This window comes from Aspergillus luchuensis, chromosome 3 (assembly GCF_016861625.1).
Source record: "Aspergillus luchuensis IFO 4308 DNA, chromosome 3, nearly complete sequence".
NCBI lineage: Eukaryota > Fungi > Ascomycota > Eurotiomycetes > Eurotiales > Aspergillaceae > Aspergillus > Aspergillus luchuensis.
In genome coordinates this window covers 552,750-571,546 of record NC_054851.1, presented here as the reverse complement: position 1 = coordinate 571,546, position 18,797 = coordinate 552,750, and the positions used below count along the sequence as shown (strand labels likewise).

General features: G+C 51.2%; 6 protein-coding genes across 6 annotated transcripts; 1 reads left to right on the top strand and 5 right to left on the bottom strand.

Moving 5' to 3' along the window:
• Positions 1–52: 52 nt before the first annotated feature.
• On the bottom strand, positions 53–1,641 carry pex12 (ubiquitin-protein ligase peroxin 12; the record flags this gene model as incomplete). Its single annotated transcript, XM_041686674.1, has 2 exons — positions 53–1,515; positions 1,584–1,641. 2 exons carry the CDS (start codon positions 1,639–1,641, stop codon positions 53–55), a joined length of 1,521 nt encoding a protein of 506 aa, XP_041540635.1.
• Positions 1,642–1,924: 283 nt separating this feature from the next.
• On the bottom strand, positions 1,925–3,985 carry ATP25 (RsfS/YbeB/iojap family protein; the record flags this gene model as incomplete). Its single annotated transcript, XM_041686673.1, has 1 exon — positions 1,925–3,985. The coding sequence occupies one exon, from the start codon at positions 3,983–3,985 to the stop codon at positions 1,925–1,927; it is 2,061 nt and encodes a 686-aa protein (XP_041540634.1).
• Positions 3,986–4,285: 300 nt separating this feature from the next.
• Positions 4,286–5,958, top strand: NMD3 (ribosome-binding protein NMD3; the record flags this gene model as incomplete). Its single annotated transcript, XM_041686672.1, has 2 exons — positions 4,286–4,347; positions 4,443–5,958. 2 exons carry the CDS (start codon positions 4,286–4,288, stop codon positions 5,956–5,958), a joined length of 1,578 nt encoding a protein of 525 aa, XP_041540633.1.
• A 4,718-nt stretch (positions 5,959–10,676) lies between these two features.
• Positions 10,677–11,747, bottom strand: ESF2 (RNA-binding ATPase activator ESF2; the record flags this gene model as incomplete). The annotated part of the gene is made up of 1 exon (XM_041686671.1): positions 10,677–11,747. One exon carries the CDS (start codon positions 11,745–11,747, stop codon positions 10,677–10,679), a length of 1,071 nt encoding a protein of 356 aa, XP_041540632.1.
• Positions 11,748–12,432: 685 nt separating this feature from the next.
• AKAW2_30184S (coenzyme A transporter) lies at positions 12,433–13,815 on the bottom strand (the record flags this gene model as incomplete). The annotated part of the gene is made up of 2 exons (XM_041686670.1): positions 12,433–13,407; positions 13,483–13,815. 2 exons carry the CDS (start codon positions 13,813–13,815, stop codon positions 12,433–12,435), a joined length of 1,308 nt encoding a protein of 435 aa, XP_041540631.1.
• Positions 13,816–14,685: 870 nt separating this feature from the next.
• AKAW2_30183S (DDT domain protein) lies at positions 14,686–18,083 on the bottom strand (the record flags this gene model as incomplete). The annotated part of the gene is made up of 7 exons (XM_041686669.1): positions 14,686–15,751; positions 15,830–17,433; positions 17,490–17,506; positions 17,569–17,671; positions 17,727–17,870; positions 17,924–17,989; positions 18,081–18,083. The coding sequence occupies 7 exons, from the start codon at positions 18,081–18,083 to the stop codon at positions 14,686–14,688; spliced, it is 3,003 nt and encodes a 1,000-aa protein (XP_041540630.1).
• Between the last annotated feature and the right edge of the window lie 714 nt (positions 18,084–18,797).

Below are 18,797 nucleotides of genomic sequence, written 5' to 3'. Positions count from 1 at the left end.
ATGCAACCCTTTCCTACAGTGAAAACCCTCACACCCCCTCTATAAACTAAATCTACACCAACACCCTCCTCAACCCCTCCGTCCCCCCAAGCACTCTCCTCCCCGTAACTGGACACCTCCCCTTCCCACTCTCCCACTTCCCACGTCTACTCCTCGACTTCTTCATCTCCTCTTCATCACCATCACCATCCACACCCTTATTCCCTTCCTCACCCCCCTCCAAATCATCGTCCGCCCACGCCGCGCCCGCACCCTCCCCATTCATGAAATCCAACTGTCGCTGATGCTCCCCATTCAACCAATGGAAGATACACACGTAGCAGAAAACATACCCCGTCTGACACGCCGTAGGGTTCGTAAGCGCATTCAAACAGATCGGGCACGCGGACGCGACATCCGAGTCTGGCGGGGGAAGTGGCACGGTGAAGATGGGTAGGTATGAGGTTGCTGAGATGGGGGGTTGGATGCGTGTGCGTGCTGGCGGGGTTGATTTGAGTGCTGATTTGAGGGTTGGGGATGATGGTTGCTGCTGCTGCTGCTGTTTCTCTGCGGCGGCGGCTGCGGCTGCTGCGGCTTTACGCTTCTCCGAGGGAGGGGTCATTCCTGCTGCGACGGGGGCAGGGAGGTCCAGGACTTCGGTTGCTTTGCGGGCGAGTTGACGCGAGAAGTCACTCGCGTGCCACCATTCGAGGAACTTGAGGGCGAAGATCGACGCCGGGAGGAAGTAGCGGAGGGAGGTGAGGAGTTGGGGGTAGAGGTTCTGCGGGCTGAGGAGACCCAGGAGGCCGGAGCCGGGGCGGGTGCGGGCGCCTGCGCCGCCGGGACCAGATCCGGGAGTGGGCTTGGGGTCGAGGATGGAGGCGATGGCGCGGTGGTCTGCGGAGCTGAGACGGCGGATTCGGGTGCCGATGAGCCAGAGGAAGGGAGAGGAGTATTTGGTGTTGTCGAAGAGGTAGGCGAGGTTGAAGGCAAGGATGGAGAAGTAGTAAGCGGCGTTGACGGAGGGGTAGATGTTGCGGAGGAACCACTTGTAGTAGTGGAGGAGACGTTGGCGGATTGTTGGGTTTGGAGGGAGGTCGTCGCCTGGGTTGTATCTGGGGCCGCCGCTCATGATTAGGGATGCTTGTGGTGCGGCGTGGATGTCGTAGCCTTCGTCGAGCTTGCGCTTTAGGTAGGGGATTCCGACGAGGACGAGGAGGTTCTTCCAGACATCGGAGGTGCGGAGCTTGAGGGCTTCGCGGACGGGACCTGGGGCGCCGAGTTGGGCGCGAGGGATCTCGCCATTCTTGGTGAGGAGCACTCGTTCGCGTTTGAGCGAGTAGAAGTTCTCTGTGAAGGAGCCGCCGAAGGTGCGTAGGTAGTAGCGTTCGACGACGAGGGAGAGGAGCGCGTAGATCTCGTCGTAGGAGTTGAGGATTCGGAGGAGATATCGTGGATGGCGATGGGTCGCGACGGCGAGGATGTATCGGATTGAAGGGGGGAGAAGGTCGGAGAGCTGTTGTTCGGCGAGCAGCTCTGCGATGGGATGCAGGTTAGTCGAGTGGTCGTTTGAGATGGTTTGGGGCGTGCGATAAGGCACGTACCGAATAGCGATGGCTTCAGCTCATCGAATTCTTGCTGCAGACTGGGCAGGTATTCCATGTTGGCGACAGCACGCCAGTCATTGGCCCCTAGGTGGAAGAAGCAGTTGGGATGGGGGGGACTGGGTGGAGGATGGAGAGAATGCGGAGGTGCAGCTGCTGCTGCGGTGGATGTCAATCCGATGGCGGCGAGTTGAGCCGAGGCTTATCGGCACCCGTCAGCCAGGTCCGGATCCACCGTCACATTCACATCCAGCTACTGCTACTTTACTGCATAAAGAGGGATTTGGGATTGTGTTATTTACTAGTACAGTGTCTACTATTTACAATGACTCGAAGAGGCATCATTTCAGCATCTTCATCTGGCATGCGTTCCAGAATCGGACCAGATTGCTCGTCGATCCTTCCGCGGCCTTTTGCACAATATCTGGATCGGCAAGCAGAAGGCAGCGCTTGATATCTACCAAGAGCTCTCCCTCGAGGGGTATCGGATTTTCTTCTCTCCTCATCATCGGAATCCATGTTGATACGCAGTCCCGAGCACGGAGTTCATCTCCCAGATCAGCATGCAACCGGAACAACATCTTGTAGTCAGCAGCGGTGCGCAGACTTCCATTGAGGGGACCCTTGCGCCACAACTTCCAAAAGCCATTGTAGTCGCCGTGCTGAAAGAGCGATAACATAAGGCTGCGGGCTTGCTCGGGTTCAAAGGGTAGGTCAAGGGTGTCGATTAGGCGAGACACCCGATAAAGAGCGCTTTTATTTTCAGCCTGTGCATCATTTGCTCCGTCTGGTACAGTGGTGGACGGGGAACTGGCAACGGCTCGATAAATCATGTCGAACACTCTCATGTTGACAACATTGGTGCCGCGCAGAGATAGATGTTCAAGCACAAGAAGAGCTAATTCCTGATCCTCTTCCGGAACTCGCCCTGCAACGTCCTCAGGGCTAGTCCCTGCTAGTCGGGGAGATAACAAGGCTGAAACAACTGAAAATGCTAGATCATCAGATACTGAACAACCAGCGCATGTACATTCTGTGAACGCTGAATATAAACCCCGCTTTGTATATCCCGGGTGCTGTCTGGAAATCGCGTTGCAGAATAGGACAAGACGGGCTATTGCTCTCTCTGCCGCCGTGCTAATTGATAACAGATCATGGAATAGGCGCATGAATAGCGTAGAGTCATTATCTTCCGGGCCCTCTCCTAGTTCGATCCTGGCCTGAACGTCGGATAGTTTTGAGAGGTGGTCAAATAGTGCATCCATTGAGTGGGTTGTCTTTCCATTGTCGCTATGGTCATGGTCTCGAAGTAAAGACGAAGGCTGGGAATCCAGAGTTACCTCCGTATCTTCTGTATGGATTGCTGCACGGTCGAAGTGTTGGCTTGCGGGACGACGGTTGGTGTGAAGCAGCCTCTTCTGTCCGAACAAAGGGCTAGTGGGAAACCTGGAGGCATGGCCGAACTCACGGTCAGATGGTGATACGTTTATCGAATTGGAAGCACGAACCTCTTCGGAAGGTGCGGCTGAATTAACCTGGGAAACCCTTTGTTTCTCTCTTTCGGATCGGTCCAGCGCCTTCTGCCAAAGGCTTTCAAGATCGACTTCGGCTCTCTTTTCTTCTGTGAACATCTGCACAACAACCCTAGTGCCGGTGGCAGTGTGGCCAAACCCTTCAAATCTATAATTCTCATCCTTCTTGACTGGCGTTTCCTCTACCACACCGGCATTGACACAGATCCAGCCTGTCGTGATCCCATCGTCCTTTTCGTCAAACATAGTACCGGACCTGCTGGCGAGCCTAGCACGCCGAGCTTTTCTCCGGAGCTTGATCTTCAACTCATTTCGACCCAGGAGTCCATCAGCGTAGGGAGACAGCTTGTAGGTACTTCTCAACCAGCGGCAAAGACGATCTGCAGACACATTCAGGTGCTTGACACTGCGAGCAGTTCCAATTATCATGATCACGTTGGCCCCAAGAGCTGGCGGAGTTTCCAATCCGCGCAAATCAATCAATTTCAGTTCATCAAGACCAACATCCTTGAACACATAGTCGAGGAGTGCAGGGAGGATAGCTGGAGGATTCTCTGGCAATTCGGGAATCTGATCTCGCGAAGTTGTCTGCCTTGATTCGGGCACAGGTGCTTCTTCCTGTAGATACCATGGGATGTGAGGGGTGCTCTCCGATGCGGAGTTCGCTGTCGGTTCTTCTTTCAGCTCAGATGCCGGTGGCACTGCAGAGGACGAGGACGAAGGCTGCTCAGAACGCAGGCTAGATACTGAAGCAAAAGCTCGATTTACTGGGTGAATGGTCGAACGGTATGACGCGGCGCGAGAGACGGAAGGAGGCGCGCGAAGTGCTGTCCTGGAGGACCAGGCAGCTCTCAACAATGCCCTGTTCATGATGGTCAATATTGCAGCAGTAATGGTACCAAACGAGAGCTCGACAGCTTTCTTCGCAGTGGCGACAAGCAGCGCAATTGGGGAAGCTGCTAAGAGGCAAACAAGACAAACGGTGACTAAGGATGGAGTCAGCAAGCAAACAGAGCAAACAAAAAGTTCTCGCGGCGGGGCAAATATTGATCCTCATGACAAATCTAAATTTCGCTTCATCATTCAGCGAGCAGGAGTCGCCGGCTCTTCTATCTTCCCTATCTTTACCCTCTTGTTTATCTGGTATCAGGCCTCATCCCTGCTTCCAACATGTCGATGGACCTGGATGCGCCGGTGCCTTTCGAGGCCCCGCAGGAACAGATTGCTGCGACGTGAGTTACCCCGCAAATCGAAAGAAAAATTTCCCTGTAAACATACATGAGGGCAATATTGATCGGGGACCTTAACTAACAACATCGCGTTTTAGTATCCTTTGTTGCAACTGTGGCGCGCCTATCGATGGAACAACATCCGCTGGTGCTCTTTGTCAGGACTGTGTGAAGTTGACGGTTGATATCTCCCAAGGCATCCAGAGAGAGGCAGTTCTTCACTGCTGCAAGGACTGCGAGCGGTGGCTCCAGCCCCCCACCAGCTGGGTTAGTGCTGCGCTCGAATCGAAGGAACTTCTCGCACACTGCTTGCGCAAGCTCCGCGGCTTGTCCAAGGTCCGCATTATCGATGCCAGCTTTATCTGGACCGAACCCCACTCGAAACGTATCAAGGTCAAGATCACCATCCAGCAGGAGGCATTCCAGGGCACCATTGTGCAGCAGACTTTCGAGGTTGAATACGTTGTCGCCTCGCTACAATGCCCTGACTGCAAGAAGTCGTTCACTGTCAACACTTGGAACTCCAGCATCCAGCTGCGCCAGAAGGTGCCTCACAAGCGAACCTTCTTGTACCTTGAGCAGATCATCCTCAAGCACAACGCTCACCGCGATACAATCAACATCAAGGAGGCCAAGGATGGCTTAGATTTCTACTTTGCGCAGAGGAATCATGCGGAGAAGATGGTCGAGTTCCTTTCCTCCGTCGTCCCCACCAAGGTCAAGAAGTCGCAGGAGCTGATCTCCATGGATATCCACACCTCCACGAAGTCATACAAGTTCACCTTCTCTATCGAGTTGATCCCTATCTGCAAGGATGATTTGGTTGCGCTGCCCATCAAGCTTGCCAGGTCGCTGGGCAACATCTCGCCCCTGGCCCTCTGCTACCGCGTCGGTACCTCTGTCAACCTTCTCGACCCTAACACCCTCCAGACCGCCGATGTCCCGACAAACACCTACTGGAGATCGCCCTTCAGGAGTCTTGCCGATGTGACGGAGCTGACCGAGTTTATCATTATGGACATTGAACTGGTTGGACGGTCGAACGGACGGTACTACCTGGCCGAGGCAACCGTTGCCCGTGCTTCGGACCTTGGCTCGAACGATCAAACCTACTTCACCCGCACTCACCTGGGTGGAGTCCTTCACGTCGGTGACTCTGTCCTTGGTTACCACCTGACTGGTACCAACTTCAACGACCCCAACTTTGAGGCGATCGAGGCCAGTGGCCAGTACAGCTCCGCTATTCCCGATGTTGTGCTCGTGAAGAAATTCTACGCCCGCAAGAAGAAGAACAAGAACCGCAACTGGCGTCTTAAGCGCATGGCTCTTGAGTACGAGGAGGAGGCGGCGCAGCAAGCGGCTGGCACCCTCAACCGTAAGCAGGAAGCCGAGCGTAACCGCCTTGAAGAGGACTTCGAAATGTTCTTGCGCGATGTCGAAGAAGATCAGGAACTGCGTGGCACTCTTGATCTGTACAAGGCACGGAGAAGTGCCCCTGTGGAGCAGGGTGGCATGGATATGGACGAGGATAGCGATGACGAGGAGGTGCCCAAGATCAACATGGATGAGCTGCTTGATGACTTTGACGAGTTGAACATGGACGATGACCATTAAGTTCCACGGGACTTTCTTAATCACGACTGCACATAGGGGTTTCTGGCGTTTTCATGGCTATTCTGATATCGTTATGGTTAACAATATCCGGTCTGATACACAAAAAGTTATCATAGATGAAGTGAATGATTAGACATTGATTAGGATTGGTGAAGTCTGACTTGTATTCCTCAGCTGAAGTATATCTTCACGTCCAAGATGATCATCGTGAATATAGTAGCTGGCAGTAACTGCAGGTATTGATTAGATTTGGATGCGGATGCTCTATAAATTCAGATTCTGCCGGCCTCATCTTCTCCCTTCCACCCAACTCATATCCTAGATCTATACTCCACTCGCGAACCCTAACACTAATCAAAGGAAGAGCCAATGCCACCCAGAAATTTATATAGGCTTTCATCCCACCAGTCAATCTATTAATACAACAATGCCCCATTCACTTGGTCCCAAGAGAAGGTTCAGAGATGGCATGATGCAGTAATCTAGGTAAGAGAACACCGAAGCATCAGCAAAGCTGTTTCTCCTCAAACTGCTGGTACAAAGAGTACATTTAAAGCACTGTTCGTTCGTCCTAGAGCCCCGTGGGTATAAATAAAAATAGGTCCACCACAAAATCGTGGCTATAGAAGACTTCTGTCCATAGGAACTGAGCAAGATGCTTGATTATGGAGGCTCTCAGTATCACTGAACGGGAGGACACTTCTATAGCAGATGTCACAAGAGTGGACGAAGAGGTCACTAGTACCGCAGAGCAGTAATACTCTGCCAGCATTCAAAATAGAAGCCGGAGGGCGATTAGGTTTTACTACAAACAGGTGACCTGCGTCTTCCAAGACGAAAACTATCATATGATACATTGAACAGCAGCAATGATATGGAAACGCGAACATGCATACCTTATTATCACTATGCACATGGTGAAATCTTTTTCGTGTGTACAATATAAAGAGCCAGGATATAGGTAGAAACCACTGATTAAGACAATGATGTCTTCTTCTCGAAATGCACTGCATGCGAAACAGGAATAACTCTCTTCAGCAAGCCGACTTTTTAGCTTATTGCCTCATGCACATCAGAACTACGCTACTGCGGCGTGAATCACACCACTAATAAGCTATGTACTATAGCGCCGACGCACTGGGTCCCTAATCAGAATCTGACTGATACGCCTGAAGCGATGACGATGGTATGCTAGGTAGAGCATAAACTACCTCGAAACTGATGAGCTGAAGCCCCTGGCTCCTCTTTTCGACCTCAAAGTCCTCTTTGTCATGGCCTGGTGGGTGGGTTCTCTCTTTGTCATATCACTACTATGGGAACCATTATTAGGATGTCACTTACATGCATGGCTGCGAGTTGACGCAGGCTTTTGCTAACAGCAACGCCATTCTGCAATGTTGCCCAATATCTATGGATTTAGAATGTCTCCGGAACCGCTGAGTTTTAGTCCTGTGCCTACGGTGTTCCAGACTGTCAGCGAGAAATCGACATTATCTTTCTATTTGATGCAAGTTCCGGTAGCTTGGTCGATAAACTCGAGGGTCCATATAGTCATTGTATATTCATGACATAAACGACGCGACCCATCCCAGACGTTTGTCCAAGAACTGGAGTCGTTGACAATACTTACCTGTCTATAGTGAACGCTGCTTCAATAATGTCTTGCCAGTCGCCCATCTATCTGGATTCGTGGAAACACATTGGCTTGTCAGACACCACGTCCAATATTCTTCAATATCAGAGTTTAGGTTTCCTCGTTGACAATCCTCCGCAGCACTTTATGAGCACGCGCAATTGGCTAATCGCATAATATGGAGACGAGGAATTCCACGGTACTTATAACATCGAATGTGTCACAGATGAGCTTCGGGGTTCCACGCCAAAGTTGTACAAGGAAGTCAAAAGTAAAGTTGTTGCGTGTGATTGGGTATGGTCCGCTCTCAGCATTTGTAGAGGTCTGGGAGTTGAAGGACGGTCAACCAGCTCTGAGGGGGTCACGAATTGTGAGTCCTGCACTGATCTAATAAACAAGATATAGAGCTAATCACCTTTTTAGGATGTTTTCCCAATTTTCGAAAATCCACGAAACCTGGTACTCTGTACAGCGACGAGACTGGGACATCTTCTACCACAGGAGTTCGCTAGCAATACTTTGATGTAACTCGGAAACTGTTCATGACACCTTGTGGAACACAGTAGACTACTTCACCTGCACAGTTATACCTACTCCTTGCAGGGATAATCCAGGTTTTCATCCTATACACTGACTTGCGGTATTAGACATCGTTGAGCTACCGCATCAGCACAATCATTGCGGCAAAACAGAAGCACGAGAAAGTAATATGTGCACTCTTTACGACGTCCACTTTATTGTCCTGCTAACTGCAATTTCTTTGAGAAGAGATACTCGACTCAAGGTGAATTCTCGTTTTTGGTATCGGAATAATCCTGATTGAAACTTCTTTCCTATTAGACAAGGGCTAATACAGCATTTGCCCGAGAAATCCGATCTCATATCAACTCTATCGAATCATGAGTCTTCACAGACAATGCCAGTAGCCCCGAATCATTTGGCTATTTATCTCATGTCTGGTTGCTGCTCTAAACAGCTCACTGAATACCGATTCGATGCGTGCCTGAAATCTAGCTAGTGGATACCAGTTCTTCGGTCAAGCCCAGAGATGTCCTCGGTTCGAAGACTAATCGCACAGAGGCTTTAGAAATCCTCGAAACTTGTCCACTAAACACGATGGCCCAATGCAGTGCGACAAGAAGATCCCTGTCCAAATAGGCACTAATCTTAGTGTTTCATATGATGACGAGCCCGTCCAGCTGAACCTTGGAAAGGGCACACTTGGCTTGCTTCCTTTATTGGGTTGAGCAAGAGAACCTACTGACGAACGAAGGTGTTTTCTATGATAGAAACATCAGTGAGCAGTACAAGGACAGCTGTATGGGCGTTGAAAGGAGTACTGGTGGAGTTGCACTCTCCTAGTCAAATCGACAAACCCAAGGGAGTAAGTTGGTAGTTGTCTCAAAATGCTAGATTTAGTTGATGGTGCAGCCCATGGTCAGGTGTCGCCAGCGGAACTAGATAACGCACTCGTATCCCAGAAGAGCAGTATCGTTGCAGAAACATTACTTCAAGACTTGCAAGAAACCTTACTCTTATCAGTGACCCTCACGTAACGCCCCGTGGGCTTCGTTTACTCTCCTTATAATTGAAGAAAAAAACTGCTGCAACCGGAGGAAACCTATACCAAGCACAAAACCAAGTTGCCGTCAGCGGTTCGGCAGCACTTAGATATCTGAAGCCCTTTCTTATCTACAAGACCCGCAAAAAGAATATAAGGAACTCACTGAAAATACTACTGGGCTAGTCCAAGAGTCTAGATATATTCCATGCCTTGTGCTCCAGCACTCGCAGTGCAGCACTTACAAGCCTTCTGCAGTCTGCTAATGATAGCGACACCTTTCTTCAACGCTCGGAACGCAGTTTCCAATGGCTATCTTGACTACTACTCTATGACACCTTGGACGCTTCCCACCTGAGTCCCGATCAGCTGGCGTCTCACAGAAATCACCTGGTCTCAATCGAATTCTTTCAAAAGCACATTCTTTCTCGGTTGATCTATGACACGATCATTGCTACCCAAATGAGATCACGGCTCGAGTAATTGATGGCGCAGCATGCTTCGGCTATCTTGACCACAAGAGAGTATCCAAAGCCCGTTGCTTCCATACATGCATGTGGCTGTGACAACGTTTCGCAAAGCCCACGATATGCCAAAGGACAGGAACACGGACACCCCCACAAAGGCAAGAAACCGTGGTCGGCAGCATGCAGACGCGCCCTCGCCCCCAGAACCCAAACATCGCCGCAAGTCCACACCCGAACCCACACTAGATAAACCAGACATAACAGACCATGATGTCAAAAAGAACAAGATCTCCTGCTTTATATACACACCGGCCCATGTAAGAACAGATTAGCGTGTATGCATGCAGAACCAATTCTGGGATAATAAGCCAGTTACTCCACGAATGCCCAAAGAAACAGAAATAAAGAATAAATCAATCCAGGTTAGCTGGACTTTGCGGACGCTACTGGTATCGGGAGGGTAAGCTAGGGTTGTAGGCAGGGTATCTTTATGCTTTGACATGGTCATGAGGAGCAATCTCAATCTAAGGTATAAAGATAAGAAGACCGCGTGGAAACCCTCCTCCTCCTGTATAGGCAGCCAAGGAGCAAAGATCTATATCTAGTCTGAAGAAGCCTTCCACATGATCTACTGACACCTTCGATGACGAGACCTGTCTAACTTATTTACTTCGAGGTAGTCCCAAGTTGCGGGCCCTGTTAAGTAATTTGCAGCAGGAGGTTTTTGAGTTGAACGAGAAGTCAATCGTGTGGTGTACGGGACCTTCTCAGCAGATGTACATCGCTGCCGCCCTACACCACGCCCATATTGACTGCCAGGTGTACCACTCGGAGCTCACTGTCAAAGAACGGATGGAGTTAGTTAATACTTTTACCACCAAACCAGACGAATGCATGGTGTTAATATGCAGTTATTACGTCAATTCTGCTGGTTCGAATCTTCAACACTAGCCTAGTATACACCACCATATCCATAGACCAATAAACAAGACAATAGGGATATCTATTAACCAAGAAAAAAGAAAGCCTAGACTACATAAACGAGAATAGTAGTAGATCAGAAAATCTTCCCCAACACTCTCTTCGTATCATCTCCCAACTTCCCCGGATCCTCCACACTCTTATCCCTCCCCAACTTAACCTCATTCTGCTTAAACACCATCCTAACATCCTTCGCACTATCCTTCTTCTTCTTCCCCTTCTCCTCATTCTTCTTCTGAATCCCCTCGATAACCTTGCCCTTCTCATACCCCTCCAAGAACACCTTATCCTCCTTCCGAGCCCTCGAATCCTCCACCCTCTTCCTCGCCTCCCTCTCCGACCTCTCCCTCTGCACCTGCTCCATCAGATCCGCCCACCGGAACCCCTTCAAATACTTCATATTCCACACATCATCATGATACCACCCGCCCTTCTTACCCCCGATAATCGTCGCATTCAACGTCTCCGCACAAATCTTTGCCGTCTTCTTCGATGCAAACTCAACCCATCCATCCGAGTACGTCTTCCGCTTATTAGATCTCCGACGAGGCGCACTAGCAGGGCGGACTTCAGGCGATAAGAACACCCTCGTAATAGGCCCGAACGACCGGGTCTCGAGAAGGTTCTTGAGCGCAAACGGTTTCAGGTACGGAGGCAGAGAGGAGAAGTAAATCACCCCCGTTTTGTTCTTCTTCGGCGCCTTCTTGGCTTTGTCGAGGGGTTTCTTGCTTGTTGATTTCTTGGACGAGGATTCTTCGGTTGTTGTTTCCGTTCTGGCGTCCAGATAGTGGTCTTCGTCGTTATCACTCATCTCCTCCTCCTCCTCATGATCGTCTTCATCCTCCGATCCACCAGCAGCAGCAGCAGCCTGTTTCTTGCTCTTCTTGCTCCTCCCCTTCATAACCACCCTCTCATCCTCACTATCTCCCAACCCAACCCCATTATCCGAATCCTCATCCTCCGAACCATCGTTCAAGCCATGTAGATCGCTCGTCGACTGCACTGGTTGCGTGCGCCTCCGCTTCACGGCCCGGCCTTTGCTCTTTTCTTGCTCCGCCGCTTCGGAGTCGTAGCCGCGATCGTCGTGGCCGGATTCGTCGTCGCTTTCGACGATGTCGAGGAAGTCGTTGCGCTTGCGGGTGGTCATTCTGCTAGATATATTCGTATCTTGTATATTGTATTTGTGAGGGGGAAAAAATGAGAAAAACAGAAGTATTGGAAATTGGAGATGATTGCAGAGAAGATGATCGAACGGGAACTTTTTTTGGGTGGTCTGTGCGCCGCGCTGGGTGGCCAATCGGAGGGGTGGATTTTCGGACTTCCTTTCACCTCCAGGATCTAGATACTTCGATGCGTGGAGGGGAGTAGGTAGGTCGCAGATTGACTATTTGGAGTGTCTTGAGATGTACGAGGGTAATAGGTACAGAGGAAGTGATGATGATGATGATGATGATGATGATGATGATGATGATGATGATACATCTACTAAGGAGTACCTCTTGACTGGATGATATCACGGTTCTCTTTGTATGATGGCATATGATCGCGATAAGATGTAGATCGCTCTAACTATCAACTGATCGCAACACTCAGCTCTCACTGAGATGGTGCGCAGCAACAGTCATTCTAAAGTGTATATGTATATACAATATTCCGTCATCCGTTCCCATGGAAGCCGAGCCCAGACCAGGCTCTCGTACATGCGATAATTTGGGTATGAACAAATGCAGGTGCAGGTATCGAATCCAACGACGCCAACTCGGTATATATCTAGACAAAGAAAATGAAAATGAAGACAAATTTTGCAAATCCACAGTGATTTAGTTTGGTTCTCAAATGCCAAGTCTTCCCTTCAACCGGTCATAAACGAAAAACCCGGTAGCCGTCATCGGGATCACCTTGAGGTATCCGATCGTCAGCCCAACCCAGAAGCCACGGAAGCCCCGTTCGAGGAATATTGTGCGGGCGGTCTCGACAATGCCGAGTCGGTGGCCATCGCCGACGACGCCGCCGACTTGCATGCGTCGTCGCATCACTTCGAACGGGTACGAGGAAGTCTGCGATACAACACCCGCGATCGCTCCGGAGAAAAGCTCCGCAGCGGCAGTTAGTTGCTGCCGATGATGTTTCTTCGGGTGTCCAGTTTCTTCGAATTCAGGTATCGTGGTGTAAGGGGATAGCGTCGGCGATTTCAGCCAGTCGCCGACGGTATCGTGGGTGAGGAAGGATATTCCGGCGTAGGGAAGCATTCCCAGGAGAGTCGGGCCGAATCCACGGTAGAAGTTGGCCAGTCCAGAACGAGGAACAACTTTATTCACCGTCGATGAGACACTCTCTGCAGTGGCGGTCACTGGAGCTTCTTTTACTGATGCCCCCGTCGATGATGGCATAGCGACCCGCTCGTTGTAAATCTGTCGGATGATATCGCGGAACGAAGAGCGAGACGTGCGTTTCGTCTCGAATGCTAAGCGTACTCGAATAAGCTCTAACGGATACGTGAAGAAGACAGAAGTCATGCCGGCCATGCTTCCAGAGACGAGTCGGCGCAGCGGCGTCTCCTTGTCGCGCGACGGAATCACCACTGCTCGGATCTGCTCGTAGGCGAGGAACTTGATAGCGGCATAGGGGAAAATGCGGAGTAATGTCGCCGAATGGCCCTTGAAAAGACCCCTGGGGCCCTCATGGCGCCTGATATCGCGAACAGCCGATATTAAGCCAAACCAGCTACCGGAATACTTGGCGAATTGTGGATTGGACGCTTGAAACAGGATCTTGACGCGGTCGAGAGGAGCGACAACAGTTTTGGCCTAGGTGACACGAATTAGTCTACCACGTCCGGTTCGCATTCCTATCCTCTGCGTTCCTGCAGAAGCAAAACTCACCGCACATCCCGCCAAACCCCCCGCCACTCCACTTCGTAATAAGTAGTCGACGCTCCGCTTGTTGACTTCTTGCGTTGCGCCACGGCTCTTTTGCGACGGACGCGGGGTGGAGGCATCGTCGACGGCGGTCGTCTGCGCCGTACCCACGGCTAGGCGATCAGTTGCATCGCCTGGTGTCGAGCCTCGGGCCGGTCTCGACTGTGCGACTTGCTCCATCTGGGGAGAGAACGATTGCGAATTGTTTAAGGATGGTGATGTAGGACGAAACTGTGAGGGGTCGGATCCGGTAGTAGAAGAGTCAGGCTGAGCATGGTCCGAGATGACAGCCGACATGAGCACACAACTGGCACGAGACCCGGTGCTTCTTCGGGGGGTGATCTGAGGAGACTGCAGCAAGGTCTGTCGCGGACTAGCGGAGGATCGGGGCCATGGAGATAGGATGCCGCGGGGTGAACAGTCAGGGATATTTTCTTCTCACAGCGGAGATAAGTTCAACAAGAGGGGAGTCAAAGATAACAAAAGAAATGCCTAATAGCCAGCAACGCCCCAGACACCAGGCGTAGGATGATAAAGCATCGTCATGGTGGCACTCCGTCGGGCGGCCAGAAGAGCGGAAACTCAGAATCGCCGGGGATGACGTTACGGGCTGACGTGCCGATACCAGCCGCTGCCACTGCCCAGTCAGCTGAATACCGTCACATAACACCTCGGCTTCCGAGTGGCGGGCAGTCGTATTTTTCCGGATTTGGACGGCCAACCGCAGCCGCGGCGTTACTCATCCGGAGATAAAGATAGCTAACTCCACTGAATACTTAGATCGACTATACCAGAATCCCCTCTATTCGTCTCCTCGGAAAAAGAGGAAGATAATGTACAATACCCGCGGGTCAGAGGCAGGCAGTTCTCTTTCTTTTCGATCAGTTATATATATACTTGGCAATGCCTTGTAAATCTCGTCCTTCGCAGCCCAGCAACACTCCCCTGTCCCGTCTATCACGAACTCAAGTATAACATAGTAGAATAGAAATATATGCGGGAAATCAAAAGCATCATGGTCGCGTCGCTCATGCAATTCTATCGATATGCCAACCTTTTTTGGGTTGCTGACGACTCCAAGTATCCTCAGCAATGCATGCAGTTCAACCCCCAGAAACACCTGTATGTCCAAAAACCAAAATGAAAAAGAAGCCTCGATGGGCTGCTTTAGAAGTTGTATCTGGTGCCCTGTCGTGTAAGCGGTTTTCCTTGACGGTTGGTCGCTTTGATTTCTTTGGGCTCATCCGTCATCCTCTTCGCCCGCTTCGTCGGCCGTGAAGCATCCACATGAAGATGACCATTGTCCGACAATGCCGTGGTATTGCGCCAACGCATACAGCGATGCTTGTTATCATCCACATACGTCTTATTCCGCGTTATCATGCGCTTAGCCGGGACATCCTCCGGCTCCTCCTGGTCGGACGTCGGCTGTAGGTATTCTTTGCGGTGTTTCATGTACTTCACGATATTATCACGCTGCAGCAGCAATTCCTTGCGGAGTTTGGACTCGCGGTGGCCTCGCGAATCAAGCCAGTCGAGAAGTGCGTCGATCGCCTCTGGGTCCTCGTAGTAGCCCCATTCGGTGGCATTGGTGAGTCTGGTATGTCCTTCCTCGGTCTTCTTGCGCTCCGCAGGAGTAGTCTGGAAGTCCTTCTGGTATTGTTTCCTCAGATCATCTGAGACGTCGATGAATCCCACACGCTCCATCTCATCGGGCCCTTGGACCCATAGGCGACCGTTGGCATACTGCGCTTCTGCCGTTGAGCTGTTGGGCATCCCACCGTATGGCATGGCGTTGCGCTCGAACCACCAGTAGCGGTTGCAAAACCGATCCTTTCCAAGACACCTGGTCCGCGGGCAGTCGGCTTCCCTTAGATCATTATCGACGACATTGATCTTATCTTCAAGCTTCTGGATGTTGGCCTTTTGGTCCTCGATTTTCTTGAGCACTCGTTGGAACTGCTTGGAGCCCTTGGGTTGCTTGGCGAGTTGTTCTTTCCTCTCGCGTTCTTCCTCCTGCTTGCGCTTGCGTTCAAGCGCCCGGTCTATGCCTCCACGAAGCGTCCGCTGAGGAACTTCTTCCTCATCCGAATCCACAGCTTCCGAATCGCCATCCACACCGGTCATTTTGGAGTCTTCCAGGGCTTCCAATTCAGGTGCTGGGCTGGGTGACTTTTCCGGTTCGGGCTGCAGAGCTTTGCGCTCCTGATGTAACCGGCGGAGTTCTTCAAGACTGTGATCATAATGAAGTTAGCCAGTCTATCGCAAAAGCTTTTGAGCAAACGGAATCAGTTCAACAAGGTATACATACGCTGCCTTGCGCGCCTTCTGGTACTCGATCTTCTCCTTACGGAACTCGGTCATCTGGTTACTGCACTCCTCCAGATAGTTGCGGATGGCTTTAGTCTCTAGGCTGAGCATGCAGATGATCTGGAGAGCCTGGACGCGCAGGTTCACATCCAGTGTAGAGTACTGAGCTTGCGCAGTCTCCTGGGTGGGTTCCGCGTCCAATGGAGCTAGGTGCTTCAAAATCTCATTGCACACCTTCTCCATCCGTGGACGGGCGGACAACTGGTGCAGGAGTCCGATCATCACCATTTCCCAGCCCCCGTTTCGGAAATCACGCTTCCGCAGGCGATCGATCCAGCCGTACTCCCCGAACATCTCCGCGGCGCGATGAATCTTGACCTCCACGGAGCTCGAACGGTCCCGATCCGCCTGCGCTTTGAGATTCTCTGCTTCAGCCTTCGCCAGGCTACTCCGAGTGGTCATTCTCGTGACAACTGGCTCAGGTTCGGGTGTCGGTTCGTCCTCCTCTTCCTCGTCTTCCTCCTCAGATTCGTCCTCTTCTTCGTCTGGAAGTTCCGGTAGAGATATCTGGACAGCGCCATTGTCATCCTTCTCCGCATTGACCAACTTCTTCAGGACAGCGCAGTGCATCTCCACGAATAGCTCGCAGTCCACGTCCTCGGATGAAAACCGCATAGCCTGGACGAAATCATCGAAAGTGAAAGAATCGAGCTGGAAAACTTCGCAATAGACGTTAAGAGTGTTCCACGTTTCCAGGAGACGCCCGACTGATTCCAAGTCAATATCATCATGCAGGAGATCGGCATCCTCGGGATCATCGGTCTCGTCCACGGTTAAGAACTTCAATTCCGGGCGTTGCTTCTTCTTTTCGCGGTCTGGAGCAATATCGAGATCCTCGATAGGGTACTTGATCGGGGGAGGAGATGGCTCCTTGGGAGGCTCGGCTTTAACGACAACCGCAGGGGCAGGCTGTGGCTTCTTTTCAGTCTCCTGGTTCTTGGTGGATCGGGCTGCTCCGTTTGTGGGCTTATTGGCGACAACAAAAGTCGGGTTGCCGTTGAGTGAGCGTTGGTATTCGAGGAACTGTGCTTCTTTGTTCCGGGCCATATCCTGTTGGGAAGGCTTGCCTTTCTGGCCCTTTACCGCGGGCTTCAACTCGGGTAATTGCTGTGATGCGAAAAAGCCAAAGAAGCCTTCCTGGTCCGCTTTTTTCATCGCCTTCTTTTCTGCAACCTTTGCCCCGTACTGCAGGTGCTTTGGTACTTCAGTCGGAATTCTAAACTCTTCCGCAATAGAAGGTTTCACCAGCCACGGTGCACCATTCCACGATTCTCGAGTTACGTTGTTTTTGATGAACGCACGCAGCATTTGCTTGGTAAATGTCTTCCGGTCGCGAGTGATGTGCTCCTGGTCCAGTAGCGCCTCTTCATTCGGACGATCCGTAACTTTGACGAGATACGTGGAATAGGCCGGTCTTTTAAGTGTTCCATCGGGGTTGAGCTGGTCCGGAAAATTGACTTTGTCTCGGATTGTGCCGTGAAGACGAGTATTATCATCCAGTAGAATCAGGACAGGTTCCCCTGGGTAAAAGTCCTGCTTGAACTCCTAATACTAGTTAGCGACATGCAAATCGGCAAATACATTCCAAACCACGTAATTACCTCGTAAACTTCATCCACTAAATTGCGCATGTTAGCTTCCACTCAAGATGTCCATGATAAGGACCATTTATGTACATACCAAGGTTATCGACCCGCGATACTGTGGAGAACTGAATTCGGCGCAGAATGGGTTCTTTGAGGGCATCGGGGAATACGCTGTTAACTTCGCGCGATTCCTCCATCTAACAGGACGTTAGCGTCTGGGAACAAAAACGCGCGAATAAGTCTTTCGCATACCTCGCTTCGAAGAGCCTCGAAAAACGTCAGGCCCGAGTGGCCTGTTATCTCGCAAATGAACCTCCGCTGCTTGTAGAAATCCATTCTCTGCAGATACGGTTCATAATTGACGAAAACTTCGTTGGTCTCCGGTATAACCCAGACCTGCAATCTCATGTCAGCAGGTACGTCGATCAAAAGTTGAGGGGTATGCATGCCTCGGAGCTGTCATCTTCAATGACCGGTCGAGGAAGGTACTGGACCGGTTTCCGCTTGAACAATACCTAAACAGCCAAGTCAGTCTCGTTGCAACTTTCTTCCTGCCATCCAATCCGTCCCATATCCAGCGCATTGTGGAATATTTTCGCGACATACCATGGTCCTTCAAGGAAAATTAGTTATAATACGATCGATCATAGACTGCTCGGGGTGGTGGAAAGCATGGATGTGACTAGAAAGCGCAAACAATAGTTAGTTATACGTATGACAGAGACAAAGGACAAAGAATCCAGAAGATAAAGAGCAATGCGCGGTGCAGAAAGAACCCAAAGCACGTAAAAGACTCATTGTGCTTCGAGACGTGGGTTCGATGCGAAATGCCTGCGCGCGGAGAGATCCTTGGGATCCATAAAAGGCGATCCGATGGCGCATCTGCAAGCCTGGGCAGTCGCCAACGAACATGCGAGGTCTGGATGGGAGTGTAGATCGCGGATTTACTCACACGACGCGTGTTCAATCGCGCTTCACACCAGTTTCGCGGACCCGGGGCGACCAAGACACGAGACGAGGGAAGCGTGGAGCCGCAAGCTCAGTCGAAAGTGGAGTCGAGATCTAGATGCGGGTATAATATCCCAGGGGGACGGGGCTGCGTGCGGGGAAGATGCGCGAGGCGTGAGGGAGGGCAGCAGTGAAGAAGAGGCACTGAGAGAGAAGGCAAAGAGAAGAAAGAGAAGAGGAGGAGAAGGCAGAAAGGAGAGAAGCGGTCGCCGCAAAAGAGCGACGGCAGAACCGGGCCCCATGAGGATCATTGCGGCAAGTGGTGGGAGGGCCGCCGAGGCACCGGGCACGGTGATTGGCCGAGAGGAGGAGAAC